We start from the raw sequence: 20779 nt of genomic DNA, 5'->3' as shown, positions 1-20779 counted from the left end.
TCTTTGAAAGGCTCCTTAAGGTTCCTGCCCTGTCCTCCTCAACCTTTCATACGAGACAAAAGCCCACCTGTGCTCTTACTGAGACAGCGTCTGCCTGTCTCAGTTTCTGGAATAACTGTCCCGTGCAACCACAGATTTTGCAGCTATTTTAGTAAGAATCTTGCAACACAAAGACAAGTGGCCCAGTTTTCCCCCCAGTAATGATACACACCATCATCTTCACTCCGTTCCCCAGTCAGCTCCACCGACTCAGAGAGCGAGGCGAGGGAGGTGCGGCGCGAGGAGGCGGCGGAGGCGATGCTGGGCTGCTTGCTGCCCGGGAGCCGGCTGACCCAGTGCTCGCACAGCGACGAGCTCGTGGAGCCTGCAAGGACCGGGCACGGGACAGGTCAGCAGCGCACGGCCGCACACACACAGAACCCTGGCAGGCCAGGGAGTCAGGTACACTGGGCACACACTGCACTGCTCTGGCTTTGGCAGACACCTGGAGCCGGCCCTCATGGCCCCAGCATCCAGACACTGCCAAGGGAATGGGGCTTTCCTCTTAGGGAGCAGTTATGGTCAGAATAGGAAGACAGAACTGCACTTGTCCCAGTGTGCTGTGAATACCAGCATGCAGGCAGTGGCGACGTTTCAGCTGCCACCCTAGCACCCCAAAAATCTCTTTTTTCCCGAAGGCAGGTCACCAAGCCTTGCACCTGCCCACAGCTCATCCTGGATTCCACCAACACATGCGCTACCCAGTGCCTCCTTGGGACTCAGAGTGCTGCCACAGGGAAGGAGCGAGCCACGATTTGATGTCCTGGTTTTGACAACGGCAGCTCTGAGCAGACACTTGTAGGGGCATAGGGGCTACCCCCATCTCCATAGCCTCCCTGCCAAAACTGCCTTAGCAGAAGAGGTGGAAGGTTCCCAAGGTTCCCACGGCCCCTGACACACACCCATAGACTCAGACAAGCCTTGCTGAGTTCTGGGACACAGAGTGGGGGCTTAAGCAGAGTTGGGTAGAAAATTCTTCAGAAGGACAAACTATCCATGAAAGACAACTTATAGCCACCCCTAGACAGTGCCAGCAGGGCTTACCTGCCACCGAGCTGTTGGCAGACCATGAGGGGATCGCTGTGCGTCGCTGGTAGAACAAGATGTAAGCTGTCTGCTTGCAGACTTCACTTTCAGAAAGTTGCTGAACTTCACTGTCATCGAAGCAGTACCACTGGCCATCAACAGAATTCTTGCAATATGCTAAGAAATAATACATTACTGTAAGACTCCCTCACTCCTACTACTCTCAAGTTTGCTCTATGATATTTAACATAACCTTATCTGCTATAATGGACTCAGAGGAGAATACGAGGAACAGATTTATTCTTGCATCATCTTCCAGTCTGACTGGCAAGATGGAAGCCTGAGGCTGCCAGAACATAATAAACAGCTTACATTTCAGGACTTTTCTTTGTCCAACATTACCGCTCAGAACAGAACATCATTTGGGGTGACTCCATTCACTTCACCTTCCGTAACTTATGGCACTCTGCTTCCATCAGTCTGACTCCATACAGAAATATAACCAGTTTCTCTGTGAATGGCTCCACCATAGATAGCATAGCAGGACACTTGCCTGTGTAGTGTCCCCCTTGCATGGTGCCATGGTGGTTGCAGACAGCATACAGGTCATAGATATAGTCCTCAGGATCTCTGCCGAGGCCATAGGGTTTCCTCCAAGGTGACCAGTGCGATGGCAGGCTCCAGCTGCTCTGGCTGCGTTTCACAACGTGAGGAGTCATGTCCAAGCCACTCAAGGGAAATTTAACCATGTTCTGAAGTTTCATCCTTCGGTCTCCTTCCTGTGTACAGAGAATAGCACAAGCTGCAGAGGCCCAAGGCCACGATGACTGGAAAACCCCAGCTGAGAAACACATAGGGCAGAATGGCTGCTTCTAATGAGGGGGGTCTACTCACATCACTCAGCAGTCCTCCAGGAACACTACAGGCATCCTTACCTGTCTAAACCTTTTCAGATGTATGATGAGAACATCAGGTAAGGTCCAGAGGCTCAGTGTGATGCTACCCTGCTGCAGCTGCTTACAGTGTGGGCATCGCCATGCATCATCTGGGGCAAGCTACAAGGAATGGGCAGGAGTGGGTATTGGTTTTCAAATTCCAAGGCAGCTTGCACCACACCACTGATCTTCTGCTGCCCCAAGCCCAGTGCAGACACTGATCTCTCTGCCTCATCTCCCTCCAGCATTTATCACACTCACTGGAAATGCAGCGTTCCCAATAATGCTTTTCAAAGTGACAAGCAGAGACATTGGTGCCTCATTCAGGAGGCACTTCCTGCTGCAAGGCAGAATCCAGCCAGTGCTGCTGTGCAGAGGGCTTTTTTGCACCTTATAAATGCCAATGCCTTGGAAGGGGAGAAGGAAAAACCAAGGCAAAAAGCAGGCAGGCTTGGCAGCCTGAAAAGTATTCTCACAAGAAAACCAGCAGTAGAAAAAAAAAAAGCAGGAAAAAAAAAAGCAGAAAAACATCAGAACAGAAAGAAGAAAGGTGTACTTTGGATGTCACCTCTGACACCTCACTGCCCTCTGGGAATCCTCTTCCTCCGTAGTCCCAACAGCACAGAGTTACACACTGAAGACTCTCCCTGTCCCCCAAGCCTCCCTCCACAGCCCAGTGCTAAGATAACTCAGCAGCCGCAGAGATTTAAGCTGTCAAACAATTCCTCCCTCACCTCTGAAAGAAGCAACCAAGAGAGGCTCCAAAATTATTACAGCTCAGTCCTGGGTGCAAAGGCTACCTCCAGACCAGCCCTTTGTACAGCAGATTAGAGACTGCCAAAGGAATTCAGATGGCTTCCATGTGCCAGGCAGGGGCAAGGTCAGAGCCCTCTCTAGCCTGCCTGTGGCACACCATCACTCACCCTCTTCAGCCTCATACACCACAAGCAGAGCCAGAACAGGGGAGCAGCCATGTTCCTGCAGAACTGAGCTCTGTGGTCACTGGGCTACTGTTTGGGGAGGGCCCCACTCAGTGGGGGCTGCCTGAGCCCACCCCAGCCCTGCTCAAGCTTGGGAACACACAATTGCTCCAGGACTTTCCCATGAAGCCACATAGTTCTAATCCTTTATACTATTTCACAAGGAGGAAATTGCCAAAGAGAGGACTAAGTTCTTGTATCAACATCTGGGCAGCAAAGAACCCAGCAGCAGGACCTCCCACAAGCTTCTCACTGCAGAGGAGCTCCGTCAGCAGCACAGTCTTGTGTTAGAAATCTATTCTCCTGTCACAAGGAATCAATGTTTGCAAAAATGACCTGCTCTGGAGTGAGGGAGTTCCTGCAGCATGTGAACAAGCCAGAGTACACAGTCTATATCTACCTGTTCCTCTTTGGTGTACAGTTGGAAACACTGAGATAAAGTGCAGATCTGAGGTTGATGATGAAGCTCTCTCTGCTGGCGGACGCTTTCAGAGTCTGGAATATACTCCTCTTCTGTATTCACAAACAAGCTGCATCAGGGAGACACCACATTTACCAGCACATCCCCTTGCTCCCCAGGCTGTCCCTGCAGACAGGGGCTGGGCACAGGTGGAATTTGAGTGGTCTCACGTTTGCTGAAGGATGCACAGTTCACACAAGCAAGCTGCAAGCAGCAATTGTGAGGTGAACACACTTTGAGGTTTTTTACTTCATACTTACTAATCTTTAGTTTCTTTGTCCCATTCTACCACTAATTTCACATGAGCGGTTCCCCCCTGTCCGCATGACTTCAATGCCCTGCAGAGAGGAGCAGACAGAAGTCAGATCATCTTTCAATACAAAGTCTACACTATCTTCTACATGCACATAATTTCTCTCCACAAGCCCTTCATCCTTCCTCCACTCCCACAGCTCAAGTTTGCATTGGAGTAAATGGAATTCACACAGCAAAAAACTTGGCAAAGCTGGCTAATGCCTTCATCCAAGTATGCAAGTTCTGTAAGGCAACATATACCTGCTACAGAACAGGCATCTACCAACATTTCTAAAGAATAACAGGCACAAGAAAAAAATTAAAAATAGTGGGAGTAATATTTTCATTCTGTTCTCCATTTCCAGAGAGGACAGACTCCAGATGGCATGACACACAGCTGAGGTATTCTCACACAGCTTCCTGAGGATGCTCCATCATTTCCCTGCTCCTCAGGCCTCTGCAGTCCATTCCACACATCCACACCAGGACTGTTCTGGACTGCATGGTTAACACAGAGTTCCCAGCTAACACACCTCTCTCCACTCCTGGGGAGGTCTCAGCACCCAAGGGCCAGCTCACCTTTCCACTGTTGGGTGGCAGAGGGGTCGCTCCTCCTGAGGTAGCAAGTATGTTATGCCCACAACACTGACCACTCGCAAGCTGAACGGGCAAACCTGCAATAGGGAGAGCAGAGACCACCTCAGGGGCTCCAACCCAACCTGCCCACATGCAAATTGCTCTCAGCACTGGCTGACAAAGACTTTACCCTAGAACATGTTTGACATGAGAAAGCAAATGTACAAGGTCTCAAATATGCCTGCACCAATGAGCTGAGAGAGGGCTGAGGTACAGCAATGGAGCCTGTGCATCCAATAGCTTCTCTGTGGTGACCAGAGAGGACATTTGTCTCACCTGCAAGCAGGCTGCAGGCCGCAGGAAATACTGCATCTTCTCCAGAATTTCCTTCTGCAGAATATCCCAAGCAATTGTTTTTTCCAAGTGCAACACAAAGGGCAAGCCAAACCTATGGGAAGGAGAAGCATTTGAGGGAACAATTAAAAGATTATCCCGTTCAGCAATCAGAACCCCAAACTACCTGGGAGAACTTCACGTGAAGTTTTGTGAAGCTTCAGAGGCTGAGGCAGTTCTCAGGCTCCAGTTGATACAAATGCTTTTGCCATGGTTGTTTCTCACTTCTCCCCCTCCTCCCATTTTCACTCTAATTTAAAATTCCCACCCATAACAGGATCTGGTCAAATGTGCTGCTCTCAAACCAGACAGCTCTACAGAGGTGGTATATCCTCCCAACTTGGCTGCATTAGCTCCTTTACAGTAATGCAATACTTGAAGTTCACCAAAATTAGAAATATTTTGCTGCACCCATTAATGCTTTTTGATCAACATGTTCTTTAGCACCTGATGTGAGCTAGAAATGCAAGCTGCTGTTCCTTCACCTGGAGCCTATACTACAGGAGAGTAAAATCCAGGTCAGTTTAGGAAGCAGCCAGAAGAGTAACTCCAACCATACTGCTGCCAGTCACCTTTTGCTCTGCTGTCCAGTGCATGCTCTGTTACACACCAGCAAGACAATCTTGTCATTTGCTGCTAGTTTAGGACAGGACTGTTCCAGTTTTCCAGACTTCACTGTTCCTTGAGAGTAAGCTATTGTTCGGGAGTGCTCAGTGCCACATTTCAAGTTATTCAGGTTATTGTTCACATGTATTCCTGAAAAATTAGGAGAAATGAAAGATTTTATTATGTCATTTGCCTTTAGTGCCCTGATGCCCCCTCAAGAAACCCTCCTTGGGCTGCAGAGGAGAGGGTCAGTATGGAATCAGGAGCATTTTCATCACTTGTACGAAGGCTTCAAAGAGCAATTACCTTTTGCAGTGACTGTTTCTTTAGAGAAGGACATAATATGCAAGTGCTCCTCCTCTGATTTTTCGCAGTGGGTTGTACAAGCACTCTCAGCTTTTACTGCCCACAAGAAAAACTAAAGTGCCAGGAACCCAACTTGTTACTTTCAATAATAAAATTTGCCTTTGATCACACTTCATTTGCCCAGGACATCACAGCTCCCTTTCAGTGAGGGGACATGCAGAGGCCAAGGGGTTTGAGCTTGGAAAGAGAAAGTGTTTGTTCATTCCTGAGACTGTTTATTCATCACTAGCAATCTGATTTTAAATAACACAATTTCAGTGGCTTCATCTGGTCCCTAGCAGGTCTTTAAATTAAGCCTGACAAGAGATTTCACATTAAGCTAGCCTGGCCTGCAGCATCAGCCCCGAGAAGAGGCAGAAAGGAGTGTACAACACTGCTTGATAACCTCCCAGCTGACAACACTATTAAATCTTCTGGAGTGAGCCTGGACAAAGTCAGAGCTGAAATCAATACACGAGAACATCAACAGCTTGTGGGACTCATTCTTTTCTCACACAAACCTCCCTCACTAGTCACCTGAGGTGGGCATTAAGCAGAGTTATTGACTCACCTCTCTGACTGAGGATGCCCTCAGGCCTGAAGATCTCTGGGGTCTCAAAGGCAAAAATGCAGTCACTCTCGTGGATGGTGTCCAAGTCGTCGGTGTCGCAGAAGGAGCGATGGAACCCATCGTAGTACATCTCTGTCAGCACGATCTGCAGGCAGCAGAAGCAAACCAGAACCCATCAAACCACCCACGCCTGGCTCAGCTCAGTGCCCTGTCCTTCAGCTGGGATTTTCCTGCTAAGGGATGGCACTCCTCAAAACATCCTGGCATCAGCCAGGAGCAAGGAACAGGGAAAAAGACAGCCATGAACGAGAAGCTGGGGTAAAAGCAACACATGGAGAGGTTCTGGTGGAATTCAACAGCTTTCCAGAAGCTCTTCCTACAGAACCCAGTGGTTCCCTCACTGCCAGCATGCGCAGGTCACCATAGGGTCAGGCAGGTCCACACACTCCACTGAGGGCTATTCTAACATCACTAGGATTCAAACAGCCAATGCACAGGGAAAAGCATGATCCAGATTTCCACCACTGCCTTGCTTCCCTGTTCAACCATGGATACTGAATTCGATTCCTACGTATCCAACAAGGGACAAAAGCCTCCCCTCTCCCTCCCACTCCAGGGAGGGCAAACAGGTGAGCAGCCCAGCCCATTACCTGCTCCGTGGGTATCTTGGTTTCCGAGGAGACAGCCTCCCGCAGCCTGGCCACTGTTCCAGAGATGGGCACGGCCACCCCAATGCGCATGCAGTGTGAGCATTTGCCCTGGTACACCACGGTGATGTAGAGTGGCCTGTGGAGAGCATGGGAGCACTGCTAGGCTGGGCTGAGCACCTCTGGGCACTGCCTGGAGCAGCCTCAGCCCAACCTGGGCACATCCAGGCTGCCCACCAGGTACAGGGCCTTCCTGACTGTCTGGATCCATCTGACACTGGAGCTGCGCTCAGCTGCAGCCAGACAAGCGTGTTTGATTTACAGACTCCTTTCTTACTACATGGCCTGGTGTTACATGCTCCCACAAGTAAAACATCTCAGAAAAGGCCCACAGAGTTAAAACCAAATGGTGTATGAGAAGGCAATCAGTTTTCCAATAAGGATCCTGTAAGAAAGTTTGGGACAGTGTAAGAGAGCACCTTGAAGTACTTGGAGAGCTGCTACTGGGAACAGGCTGCCTCTCAGTCCTCAGTCCTGCCTCCAACAGCAGCCAGCAGCATTGCCTGGGGAGAGAACAGGGCAGGGACACCTTCCCTGGAGAGCCCACTCAGCCTCCATCCGGTGGTGAAGCAGGGATTTCCAAAGCAAGTGTGACAGAGCAATGTTTAATCTGCCCTATCATCACTCTGTTCCATTGCTTCTGGAACCTACACAAGTTTTCTGGATCCAAACACCAGGTGAAGGAGTTTGTTTATACCACAAGTAGTTTTGCTGTGCATCTCTATCTTCACTTTGAATACTTTATCTGGATTTTTTTCCTCCCCTGAAGCACTTTGCTTCATTTGCATCAGCTGTCTTTCAAAAAAGCAAAACATTTTGCAGGAAAGATTTTAACTTTACTTTTTGAAATTGGAGTGACCAGTGAGGCTGTTCTAAAAAAAAAAAAAAGTGCATTTCATCCTTTTCCCTTTTTTAATTTTAAAATGCTATAAATTAAGTGAAAAGCAAAATATTTTGCTTATGTGAATCAAAGACTTTTTCCCCCAAAATTAATTCTATAGGAAGGATAGGCCTTTCTGAAAAAAGTAAAAGGCTCAATTTTCCATTTTACCTGCAAAGCAAAACATAAAATCCCCATATGGTCCTATCTATCTTTATAAAAGACTTATCAGAAATTTTGCTGATATCTGTCTTCCTGCTGTAGTAAATTAAACACCACCACATGCATGGGAAAGAGCCAACATTACGTTCAGGACAGTTCCATACCGAGTGTGGGGCAGAGGGATCGGCAGCGAGATGCAGAGAAAAGGGTCGAAGGTGTTGCTTTGCTTCTGGCAATGAGGGCACGTCAGGGAGGACCTGGGACAAACGTGGATAACAGGGCAGAGTTACACCCCACTTCATCGGGAACGTATCAACCATCACATCCCACATTCACCAACAGCAGATCCAACGGGAAACCCTGGAAGGGTTTTGTCTTTGGAGAGAGGTGAAGTGACAGGACAGGGACAGAAACAGTCAGCACTGGGGTGCACACAGCTCTTACTCAGGATAAACTCCACACAAGAATTCTCTCTCATTCAGAATCAACCAGCACCTTACAATGGCTTTGTGTCTTAGACCAGGCTTAAGTTTCTCCTTTGCAAAGGAAAAGCTGGCAAATACTGGGGAGAAAGCCCAGCAATTACAATTCTTACAGCAGTACAGGCACAAGCCATCAAGGAACACTGGTGATTCAGCTGTTCTCTTCCAATAGCTCTGAAATTAGAAAGCTCTCTTCCCGGAACGTAGGGAAACACAAGGGAAAGCCCTGAAGGGACAGTGATAACTTCAGCTCGGAATTCCCAAGTGCCAGATGACAAGCACTCTGCACACACTGAGGATCCCTAACTCCCAGGCACCTCCAGATCCTGCCAAGGGCTCTTCCCTCTGACAGTCAGGGTGAGCCCCATAGCACTGGGCTTTCTTGAACCTTTGCTCATGAAGCACTGACTCACTTTCAGGATGCACAAGAACAGGTGCAGTGGTACATACTGCAGATTTACACAGAATATACCAAATCTGAAGCAGTGAAATTCTCTCTTTCCTCTAGAGCAAGGTCTTAGTTCAGATTCCCTTCAGCAGGAATTCAGAAACAGCTGTTAACACAGTGACACCAGTCCCAACTGTACTGGGAGCTAGTGTCAATTTGGAGTTATACTGGGGTCACCCATACATTCAACAAATGTACAAAATACCTGTACTGGGCTTGAAAGAGTTCCTGCACAAAAGTGCTACTGATGGGAAAGGCTGGGCCCTCAAGCAGCACATCATCCTCCAGCGGCGGCTGAAAGAGAGGAACAAACCCTTGAGGCACACTGAGGTGTGGGGGGATGCACCAAGCAGGTGGCTCCAGAATGCCAGCTGAATTTGCACCCTCCTTAGCCAAAACCACCAGAAAAATGCCACAAGCATTTTTAACTACCAAGCACACTCTGCTCCAAGGGGTGGGCATGCGGGAAGGTGAGGTGGGCATGGCAACCCAGGGAAGGGCGTGGGGCTCACACCTGACAAGGCCCAGCAGCCCCCTGGTAACATCTCCTGGGTATTGCAGGGCCACTCAAACACAACTGTGTCAGGGAGCACTTGCCAGGGATTAGTGGAACAGCTGGTTACATTTCCAGGGCAGAAACAAACAGTATTTTAACCCAAGCTTTTGTTCCATCTGAACTATTGAAGTTGAGAAGCCAATGGGGAGAACTACTTTAAAAGGAAAGCCTGTGTGCAAAGTTAGACTCCCACATTGTCTCCTAGCAGAATCCCTTACCTTGAGTGGAGGCACGCCGCTGGAATTCACCACGTTGTTCAGATCCTCGTGGACTCTGTCGAGGAGCCAAAGCAGGAACTCCTGGGCATCGTGCTGGGCGTTCCCGCGGTACTGCATCGCGTTCTTGGACACGATGTTCTGCAGAGAGGAGAGGCAGTGCAGCAACAGCTGATACAGACCCGAAGCCGTGCCATCACACCTACCCCTGCCCCACAGCATCTGACACTGCTGCCCGCATGAAATCTTCTGTTCAAGCTGAAGCAAAACAAGAATTTTGTCTCCTAATGCCCACACACTCTGTCTAGTTCATTGCAGCTTTGGTGAGGTCACACATTTCCCAAAACATTGATGCAGGTGCTCAATGATAATCGAGGTCTACAATTCCAGGACTCAGCCAGGATCAGGACACCTAAATCACCGATGCCTTTAGAGTCTGTGATCATCATGCAGGTAGCAAAATTACTTCCCATCAGCACCCTCTCAAGTACAGGCCACCATGGAATTTTTTTCCACTGGGTATTAAGAATCCACTATGCAGAACTGGCTCATCCCAAACACTATCTTCTATCACCAGCCAGGGAGGTGCAGCTTTCCCTGCACACAAGGAACCACAGTGTCCCAGAGAAACCAATGCTGGAGCAGCACAGCATGGGATGGGTGCTGCTGGACTGGTGGATTCTGAACCAGGGGGACTTGGCCACAGCTGCAACAGGGACAGCTGGCACTGCTGTGGATACACACTGAGAGCCTGGAGAACCACCTAATTTACTCTTGAATTTCTGGAAACACCGTCTCAGGACACCAGCACAACCAAGGGATTAGTTCAGACCTGTTTTTCTTCTAGACACGAACGGGAAGGGCTTGAAGCTCATCAGCAGCCAAAATCTAGTCTTTGCAGATTTATCCTTGCCCTGCAGCTTTGGAGACACCTTTCATAATGCAGAAGTTTGCTCTGACCCCTCCAATCAGGCCACACGCACCCTTTCCTCAGGACATCTCCTCCTTGAAAAGCCGCCACAAGCCCACACAGGATTTAGTAAGGAATGCCATTACCCACCAACATCAGAAAACACTTTCTCTGCTCCAGAACTCTGATTCCACTTTTACCTCCAAAACCCGTCCCAAATGGCCAGCCAGTTCTCCTTACTGCTCGCTGGGCAACACAGCACAGGTTCTGAGGAATGGTAGCCAGGCACCAGCACCTGCATTCGGCTGGAATTGCCTCTGGAGTAGCATGCCAGGGTGGGCTGACCTCAGCAGCTGAGCCCGGGTTCCTTCCTGAAAGCAGACAACACCACTGCTACGGAAAAGCCAGCACATTCTGCTGCTCCAAGGAGGCACCAGCTGCAGCCAGGAGAGCCAGCCTGCTCCTACCAAACATGGGACAGCCGCTCCCACACACCCACTCCAGTAATTCTGTCCCCAAAGTCAATACCAAGCTTCTCTCTAAGAACTAGGTGCACAGCAAAGCTCACATCAGTCACTCAGCATCTCCCCAGCCTTCCTGTGCTTCAGGCTCCCAGGAAGGGAATCCTGCCCAGCATGTGCCCCGTTACAGCGCGGCACCTACATCCCCTGGCACACCTGTGGAGAGAAAAACTGTTCACACAGGACTCAGACCTATTGAGCAGGATCCCCAAGAGGGACAGTTGCACGAGCAGAGGCCAGACAGTACCTGCAGGCAGGAATGCTGGGAAGGCTGCGGAGCCCAGGCCCAGCAGGCTGCACATGCGCCTCATGCCAGAGCTCCTCCACTCCCCTGATCAGACTTTGCAACAGATTTGAGAAATGAGGTTGGGTTGCTCGCTTTATCCCTCTGAAAATGGGGTCACCGGGGAGGGGGCTGGTGATGAAAGAGGCAGGAAAGGACTGATAAACATATACTCTCTATGCTCTATAATCTGTCCACCTGTCTCAAGGCAGCAAAAAAATAGAAAACAGATATAATCTGCTCTCATTACATATGTGCAGCCCTTCTGACAGCAGATTTACTGCCCTTGCTGTGCAGGAACCAGCAGCCTCCCACATAAAATATGTGCACACAGCCTGAACCATGGGAGTGGTCCCCAGCCAACACTCTCTGTGCCACACTGGTGTGACCCCAGCACCTCTGCTTGGTGCCCAGTGTAACTTCAGCTTGGGATACTGCTACAAACCTTTTTATGGGGGAGAGAAATCTGAAGCACTTGAAGATTAATGGAGACCAAACAGCCTTCTCTGCTCCTAGTTTCCATTAAGCAAAGCAAGATCCACTGGCAGAAATAAAATGATAAAACATAATCAAAATAATGAATCCAAAAAAGTCTCTTCAGGTACCAGCCTGATACCTCTTGCCCTTCTTCAGAAGAAAGCTCAGCTGAATGCACCCAGACAATGATGCAGGTAAGAATGTAAGGCATACATGTGAAGACTTGCTTTGCAAACATTAACTTAGTTCAAAAAAACCTACACTGAAAATTAAATTTAGCCCTTAAATTACTGTGTCAAGTTTCAAACTGAAAATCAATCACTAACACATGAAGCAGAGATTGCAGTCCAGTCTTAGGTGGCTACCTCACTACATCTCTCCAGAACTGTTACCCATGCTCCTATAGTAACACACTTGAGTTTTAACAGCTGTACCCATCCTTCCCAACCCACTGTGCCCAGCTCAGCACCAAGGCGATGATGTCCCTTACTCTCACTGAGGGAGGAAGGCTCCAACAGCACTGCAGGTCACAACAAAGCCAAGCTCATTCTTCTCAGTGAGTTGACCACAGAGAGCCAAGGGAAAGAACTGCTGAAACACCCGCCACGTCCCCAGCAGTGTGTGGTCCCTCTGCATCAAGATACCAACAGGTGTGATGGGAGCAGGCCCGCACTCCCATCAGCCAGAGCCAGGAGCCTTATCTGGTGTCCTTTGTCCCAGTGAGCTCAGCCAACAGGCACTGTCACTGCACTTCAAGGGCCCGTCTAGACAGAGCTGATGATAAAAGGCTCTTGGCATTGCTGCAAGGAAGCATATCCAGTATTTCAAGTGAAAAGGGGATAGAAACATAAGTACTTTGGGAACCCAGGCTAGTATTTCTTATTGCCTCTTCCCCAGCACATCACTCCAGTCCAGATCCTCCCCGGCTTTTACTGATGTGTGTCCCTGGAGATGCAGTGTCCCACAGGCAGCAGCCAATTGTCTGTACCAATCCCAAGCACAGCGAATCCATGGATGCACAGCAGTCATGTGCCTTGCTCTGTATCTTTGTCACTGCTTGTCTCAGAAGCATCTCCATAATTGCTCTGGTTTTCTCAACACTCTTGCAGCCTGAGTGGACTAAGGATAAAGAGCTGCCTGTGGAGACACATCACAAGATGTTGGAAGTGATTCAGGAAGCACTACAAAATATCAGATGCAACTTCCTCACAAGAGACTCCGCTAAACAAACACTCCAGCAACAGCAGTGTGTTCCCAGCATCACGCACACTTCCTGCCAGCGCTGCTACAAGTGGGTCCATTACTGCTTAAACCTCTGCGGCTGCTCCTCCAGGGAATGCTGTGTGCCCTCCTCCCAACCCGCTCCAGGGGGCTGCGGCAGCAACCCCAGACATGCCGGGTGTGGAGGGGAACAATGGACACACAGAACAGGCAGTGCTGAGGGACATGATTAAATCTGAAAGAGATAGAGGTGCCGACTCAAATAAACAATTTAACAACTGAGACAAATACCAGGAACTCCTAAAGTGCAGCCAGCCCCCCAGCCTGATGTGGGTCAGCACCAAACACAGCCCCACACACCTCCCTATCCCCATGCCAACTCCCTGCTGGGCTCAGGGCAGTGGGCAGAACAGCATGGGGGGATCCCCACAGCCCTCAGCCATAGACAGGGCTGTACAGAAGCTGGAGGTCCCCACAACCCTGTGCTGTGGATGGGGGACTGCAGCCTCTCAGCAGCCAGACTGGCCATTCCTGAACAGCTCCAGGAACATTTGACAGGCAAAGCAGACAAATGAGCAAGAACCTCATCACTGAGCACTGGCCACCCAGCACCTCTCCACATTTACTTTCCAAGTCTGCCCTTCCAGCCCACCAGAGGGTTTCTTGCCTTTGCCATAACCCTAAACTTTCACTCCTCTTTGTTCATCACTTAAGAGAAGACAACACCTCATTTTGCTGGTCCTGCAGTAATGCAACAGCAACTGTAACTGGATGCAGATACAGAGTTATGAAGCAAATGCTTTAAAAACGCATGAAAAACACCACATTTACCAACCCCCAAGAGCTGTTAATCCTCTGCCCCTAATCTGGTTCTCCTGTAAGTATAGTTGGCACATCTGACCAGCCTCTGTCCAGCATTGCAGGGTATTAAGAAAGACTCCAGAACGATTCCAGTGCAGCTGTTTGAGCTGTGAAGCACCAGGAGTGGGAATGGACTCTGACGCTGCCTCCCAGCACCTTCCACAATGCACAGCACCTCCAGCCCTTTCCTCAGCTCAGCCCTTGCAAGCTTGGCACGAGGTGGATGGATCCTCCATTCCACCAGATGTGCCTGCAGTGGTACACAGACACCCTGAATGAAATGGCTCCATCCAAAGACGTAGGGGGGAAAATCAAAATTTCCTATCAATCCCACTCACGTACTCCTATTGCAAGCACCCTGCAACCATACCAGTGCCTGCCTGTCCATAAAGCAGATTTACAGCAAAGATACATTATCACTTTTATCAGGCCACTGAAAGTTTAATAATAATTCATCTACTGCTCTAAAGAGATGCAATAAATAGATCAAAAAAGGGCTGAACTACTGGCCTCTTCTTTGCTGCTATTATTGTTCCAGATCACAAAGACAACTAGAGGAAAAATGCCAGTCTGCTATTTTCCAGTGTGGCCCTGGTAGGAAGCAGCTGTGGAAGGATTTTGCACATGAACAGACAAAGTCAGCTCATTAGAGACCTGACCCAATGACACACGTGCACAGGAGAGAAAGGCTATTCTTTATCTTCTGTTGAACAGTGAGTTATGCTCAACCACACTATTCCTCTTTTTTAAACCACAACCACAGGTTTGCATTTGGGTAAGCTCTACAGCAGACAACCACTTACCTGAATCACTCTGCTCACACACAGAGAGCACTTTCCTCCCCTCTGGAGATGTTCTTTTTTGAGGAGACCAGTACCCAGCCAGCAGCGTGGTTCAGGCCCCAGGGCTCAGGAAGGGAGCTCCTCCAGTCCTGGGGCAGAAGAGATCGCTGTGGACTCAGCCTTACCACAGGCACCAAACAGGGAAGTGAGCTTCGATGGCAGGAGGTCTACCACAGCAGCCAGGGCAGGACAAAATACTCCTCCCTTGCCCTGTGGGCATCCAGAGGCACCAGGCCTCAGGAGGCAGCACCCCATGGGACATGGCAGCTCTGTGGGCAGCCCGTGCCCCTACACAGTCCTGCCCTCTGCAATGCAGAGGGGAATAAGCACAGCCACTTATGAGAATACTTCAGGAAGCAAAGCCAAGAGGAGCACTACAGGGAGCAGCACACCAGCACCAGAGGGATTCTCCACCACATTTAACAAGCCCAAACAAGAAGCATCATCCCACCAGCCCCTGCCTAACACCTGTCTCATGCCAGCAGCTACTCTCACTCTTCCTGGCTGAAGCCTGTTAATCCTCATTAACCACCTTCCTTCAATGCATAAGGAGAGAGTGAAGTTTGTCCAGATGATGCTGTCCAGGGCTGCTGTGTGTGCGCACGGACATGGAGGTGGGCTGTGGGTGCTGCATTCCCCAGCTGGCACACTCCTTTCCAGGCCTTTCCCAGGGGTGCAGGTCTTGCCTGCCAAAGGCACTGCCAGGAGTCGGTTGCTGGCTGCTGGGAGAATTCACCCTTATAAAGAGCAGAAATCCCGTATTATTCAGCAGGAACTTGTTTTCCTGCTACACTGGTAGAGCAACTGGTGGGATTCAAAGGAATAAGGGATTGAGGAGCAGGAGAACACCACGAATGTGAAGCAGTTCGGTAAAGAACTATCAGTAAATGCTGACACAGAGGATGGATGTGAAGGCTGGGCTCAGCAGCCCAAGGAGTGCTCCAGCTGCACACCTATGCCTCTCCTGCTCTCTCCAGGCTTTGCTTCAGGTCCCAAGTTGGACACAGAAACTGAGATGAGGGGATCCCATCATTACCACTCTGAGAAGCCTCCCCTTGCACTTTATAACAAACATTCACTTCACTGACAATCATATGCCAACAAGTTCATTAAGCAGTGCTTTGCTCAAATGGCAGCAAGAATGGGTTCACTCCAATCAAGCATGGCCATGTACAAAGCACAGAGCAACACAGATCCAATTAAGCTGCCTGGGAACACACATCCCCCTCACCGCTTCCATGGGCTGCCAGGCACAACACAGTTCTCATACTTTCACCATGTGTCATTTTGCACAGGCAGCATGGAAATAAGAACCTGGAAGCTCAGAAGACAGAAAGCACATTTTGGCAATGATGTACAATGCCCTTCCAGCCTCACAGAGGGTCCTGCCAACCCCCAGGGCCACCTGGCAGTGCTGTTCCACACTGGGATCTCTTCTCCTGCCTCGCCCGACCCTCTGCTCCAGAGGGGAGCACCCACACCACACTTCTGCTGCCCCCTCCAACAGAACCCCCTCAGCAAACCACATCCAACCTCCAGACTCTGCCTCTCAGCCTTGGCTCCCCAGCCTTGTGCTGCACTCACTCAGATCAAAGTTTGAAGCACAACACAGAAATCCCCAGAAAAGCATTTGGATTTCATAGATAAGTCAGACCACTGCCTTAAGGCAGCCAGATCTGCTGCAGGAAACCCTTCCCAGGGGGTTTAGAGATGTGTGTAGAAAGCGAGTAAAGCAATTGTAAGGAAAAATATGCAAGAAAATAAGCAAAACAAAACAAACCACACATACAGTAATGGACTTACATCTCATTGATAATTAACATTAAAAAAAAAGGGTGTAACGTGGCAAGACTGCTAGACCTTCATGATCCCAGTGAACCACATTTCCATAATGTCAAGAACCATCATCAAAATTATGTAGAAAATTTGTAACTTGCTTTTTGTTTCAAGGAAAGTGTGTCAACTCCAATTCCCAGAGCAGCCCTAGGACAAGCTTCCTCAGTAGGATGCCACCACTGGAAGCACCTGGACTGAACTGCAACAAGCACTTCAAGATCCCCTATCACCTAACCCACTCAAAGCCTCTTTAGATCAACACAGAAGCTGAAGCACCAGGAACCAAGAGCCAAGGGACCAGAAGGGAAGGATGAAGAGTCCCACATTTCTTCTTTCATGTCCCTTTCTTCCATCCCTCTGTTCAGAGGGAGGACAGTTTGCTCTCTGTGGAAATATTTTAGGAATAAGCAGTGGACCATATCCAGAATAAAATAACTTATCCTGTGCTAGGCAGAGAGCAAGATAATTAAATACAATCCAGGAGATCACATTTCACACATCACTGGCCCCATTAGCAATGCACAAGGGCTCTGGTGGGCAGAAGGGCCCGGGGCTGACATTTCTGTGAGCAGGACCAAAGGCTCCTGACACCCACGCTGGCCCAGCAGCCCCCGCTGAGAACTGCTCTCACTGCAGCTTCAACAGGAGGCAAAGATCTGAGCATGTCAACACTTTCCAGGAGCTCCTTCATAACTCAGGAGTTAGTGATTAACTCCCAAAGAAATGCCCAACACAGCTGGTAGATTGCTTGTCCCAAAGTGAGATATTTGCACCAAATGCATTCCCAAAACACCTTGAAACAAATCTTACACCAAACATAAGTTTAAAAATAAATAAGAAAGGAAACAGCACTTTTAACCTGGCACAATAATCTCTGCTCTGCCAACAAGGATTCATTCTGAGTTCAGATCCAATTCTGACAATCCAGCCCAACTGAGTTATGGTGACTGTGCTGTATTTGCTGAACATGCTGCAGGTCACAGCCAAGGCCATCTTCTTGTAGGACAAAAAATGCAATCCCAGTTCTGGCATGCAAAGGGTCTTGTTAAACATTGACATGCTTCAGTGTACAACTGCCTTAGAGCCCCAAAGAAAGTCTCAAAACAGAAAGAGCCTCATCATTCACAGAAGACCCAAACTCCACAGAAGGCAAAGGCAGAGGATTTGCATAAGAATGTAATTTTTCAAGCCAAATTAGTTTAAATCAAAATCCTTCTTGCTGACGACCCCCACCATCACCTCCGAGTGTTGCAGACCGATTCCCAATACAAAGGGCACTCTGTCCTCCCTGTCTGACACTCCCAGGAACTTTGCAGGCAGCACGGGACAGCTCCCTGGAAAAAAACAAGCCCAAAGCCCTGCTTATACAATAGATGTTTGTCACCATTGTCACACCATCACAAAGGGGAAAGAGGAAGCACAAGCTGAAATATTGGCCCCCTGTTATGAAAGCAGCAGCTTTGTTTGGGCAGGAAAACAAAACCCACTGAGTAATCGGAAGAGAAGGATTGTTAAAGCAAACAGCAAAGGAGCACAGGACCAATGGGAAAGTCATCCACAGCAGAGAAATCCAGGAACTACCAGCTCTGCCATGGTGCTCCTGTTCCATTCCCAGGAAGGGCTGCCCAGGCTCCCAACCCAGAAACCAAACCTTTCTGCTTCCACCTCTCAGTCCAGTCCTTAGGGACCTTTTCCTACTACCTCAGCCTTCTACATCCCCACTTTCCCCTGCTCTGCCAGCACTCCCAACCTCCCCTCTCTGTGCACAAGGCTCTCCCCCTCATCCTGCAACTACAAAATGAACCATTTAACACAAACCAGTTGTTTGAACTGCATTTTCCTTGGCTTCAGCATCTACATGATTCAGAGACCCATGAGATGGGTTATTTCCTGAAGACCAACTTAAAAAGTGAGAAAGCACTACCAAGGAAAACCAGCTGAGGGTAAAGAACATTCCAAAAATCACCCCTTCAAAGGCCCCTGTCCACAAGGACTCCAAGACACACTCCCTTGAAAATAATTTCCTCTCTTCCAAGACAGAAACCTACAGATATAAGACTGGGCAAGAAAATAAGTATTATCCTTTATCCTAAAATACATTTAGCACCTACAGAAAAGTATTTAGGAATTAGGAAGTGCCTTTGCCCAGTTGTATTTGGTGCCAAAAGAGGAAAAATAGCAAAAAAACCCAACACATGGATTTCAAAGCATGCTGGATAAAGAGCCATTTGCCTATCAAATAAGTATTACTGTCAGTGGCTACTACTGTTGGAGGGAAAGCCCAAAATTACTCTGTGAAAACACTGTACACCCTTACAAACAATTACATCAAGGCAAATTGGGAATGTTCCACCCTCTAAGCAGAACAAGCTGGGGGGATGTTTTCCTTGTTTTGGAGAGAAGCAGCAGTTTCCAGAATGAAAATGCCGATCTTTGCCTTTCTCCAATCTAAGCCTGTTGTTTACATTTGCAAATGAACTGTGCAAATCTGCTGCTGAGAAAAAGTTTAATTAAAAACTGAATTTAATAGCTGGTTCAGGAGACTTAACTGTCTTTAGAAACATTAATTTCATATTAGAAGTAATTGACCCCTATAAGGGAGCAGCACTTGACATAATGACACGGTCCTGCAGCAGGGCCCAGGCTGCTGGCACTGTGCAGTGCTAAACTGGATCAACTGGGACCAGATTCCCTCCAGCAAGAGGGTTTTAAAACCCCCAGGGACCTGGCAGGTAGGAGATGGATGGGCTCCAGCTCCATCCACAAGCAGAACAGCACTCTCTTACCATCAGTGATGTCTGCAAACAGCAAAGTTCTGCTATCAACACCTGCGGAACATGGCCTTAATTCAATCCCTGGCCCTGATGCTCTTTCTCCTGCCGTCACTCGTATCCCAGCCCTGCTCCCACAGCCTGTGTGAACAGCGGAGCCTGGCCTAGAAAGAGGGCTGCTCTCCATTCTATCAGTTCCACTGGCAGAAGACAATTCTGCTTTTACAACCTTTTTTCCTCTATTACTCAAGAGAAATCCACAATTTCTTCTCCTGCCACACCACCTCAGGAACAGCGACAGGTCCAGGTGAGTGCCCCATGGTGCCACCAAGACCAGACTCACCGAGAGATCGGCTTTCCAAGCACTCCCCCACAAAAACCTCTCTCAAAAACACCAGAGCCACATGTGGTCCTTGCGGCAGGCATCCTGAGAGAAGGCAGGTGCCTTCACTCAAAGGCAAACAGTCAGGGTCTGCAGGGAATGCCCCAGCATGGCTGTGGGACAGGTGGGTGCAGCTGCCTCAAAAGGCATAGGAGAGGCAAAGGGAAGAGGTGCTGGCCATACATCCATCCAAACGACTGAGGGTGCCAAAGGCCACTGCCACCTCAGAGGACCCTCTAGGACACCCCACCATCCAGCAGACACCAAGGGAGAGCCGACTCTGGGACCCAGTCTCTACCTGCTGTGTACCCCAGCTGAACTGCATGCAGAGAGCCCAAGACTGTGTCAATTATGTTCTTGCTGTGTTTTCATGCATTTAAACATCTCTGCAACTCACTCTGCAAGAAAAATTCCCCTAAAATTTCCCTTAAGTGCCTCTAAGTTCATGATGTGGAAGCTACCACCCACCCTCTCATTCTCTCGCACAGCCAGAGAGTCTTACGTGCCAGGAATAATACTTCTCCCTATTCCAAGAGGCAAGGTTGGCCTAGAGCACTTTTAAAACAGTTGTGTCCGATCTCATCCAAAGCCATGGCAGGGTGTCTTTAAGCCACAGCGCAAGGACCAACCCTCTGCTACAACAGCTCCTGGGGCAGGGCACGGCGCCGTCGGACGGAACCGCAGCCCAAGGGCTGCGGCAGGAGAACATCACGGTGTTCTTGGACGAGCGAGTCCAAGCAAGAGAGTACAAGCAAGTACTCCTGAAACACACTCCCCAAATCAGCCCGGACTCACAAGTTCCTGGTTAGACTACAAGGCACAGCTCTCAACAGCCTTCTTCCATGTACGCTCACAACTCCCAAACAACAATTAGTTGCAACTTCCCTAATGGCAGCACGGTAGAAGAATGAAACAGTAAAATGGGTATTTTCACCCATAAACACCATCCAGAGCCATCAGCCAGCGTCAAACACCGTGAGCAAAGAGCACAGTGGTAGCA

At 49.1% G+C, this 20779-nt stretch overlaps 1 protein-coding gene across 7 annotated transcripts in view; it reads right to left on the bottom strand.

Moving 5' to 3' along the window:
- Positions 1-20779, bottom strand: part of USP31 (ubiquitin specific peptidase 31) — a 31975-nt gene that overhangs the window by 10181 nt on the left and 1015 nt on the right. For 6 of the 7 annotated variants that reach the window (XR_004243348.1, XR_004243349.1, XR_004243351.1 and 3 more), the window contains exons 2-15: positions 9679-9816; positions 9110-9198; positions 8139-8231; positions 6876-7011; positions 6226-6370; positions 5276-5459; positions 4647-4758; positions 4314-4408; positions 3701-3778; positions 3381-3510; positions 2001-2120; positions 1619-1844; positions 1084-1242; positions 212-364 (exon numbers count right to left, since the gene is read on the bottom strand). Coding sequence is in view for 3 of the 7 variants with exons in the window: in XM_032125687.1 (XP_031981578.1) it covers positions 212-364; positions 1084-1242; positions 1619-1844; positions 2001-2120; positions 3381-3510; positions 3701-3778; positions 4314-4408; positions 4647-4758; positions 5276-5459; positions 6226-6370; positions 6876-7011; positions 8139-8231; positions 9110-9198; positions 9679-9816 (1858 nt within the window). In the remaining 4 variants the exon portion in view is untranslated. Of the gene's footprint in view, positions 1-211; positions 365-1083; positions 1243-1618; positions 1845-2000; positions 2121-3380; positions 3511-3700; positions 3779-4313; positions 4409-4646; positions 4759-5275; positions 5460-6225; positions 6371-6875; positions 7012-8138; positions 8232-9109; positions 9199-9678; positions 9817-10785; positions 10810-20779 lie in introns of those variants that run through there. The other variant, XM_032125689.1, reaches the window with a different exon arrangement.

Source organism: Corvus moneduloides, chromosome 16, assembly GCF_009650955.1.
Source record: "Corvus moneduloides isolate bCorMon1 chromosome 16, bCorMon1.pri, whole genome shotgun sequence".
NCBI classification, from domain to species: domain Eukaryota; kingdom Metazoa; phylum Chordata; class Aves; order Passeriformes; family Corvidae; genus Corvus; species Corvus moneduloides.
Note: the sequence above shows the minus strand (reverse complement) of the source record. Positions and strands in the feature narration are given on the sequence as shown.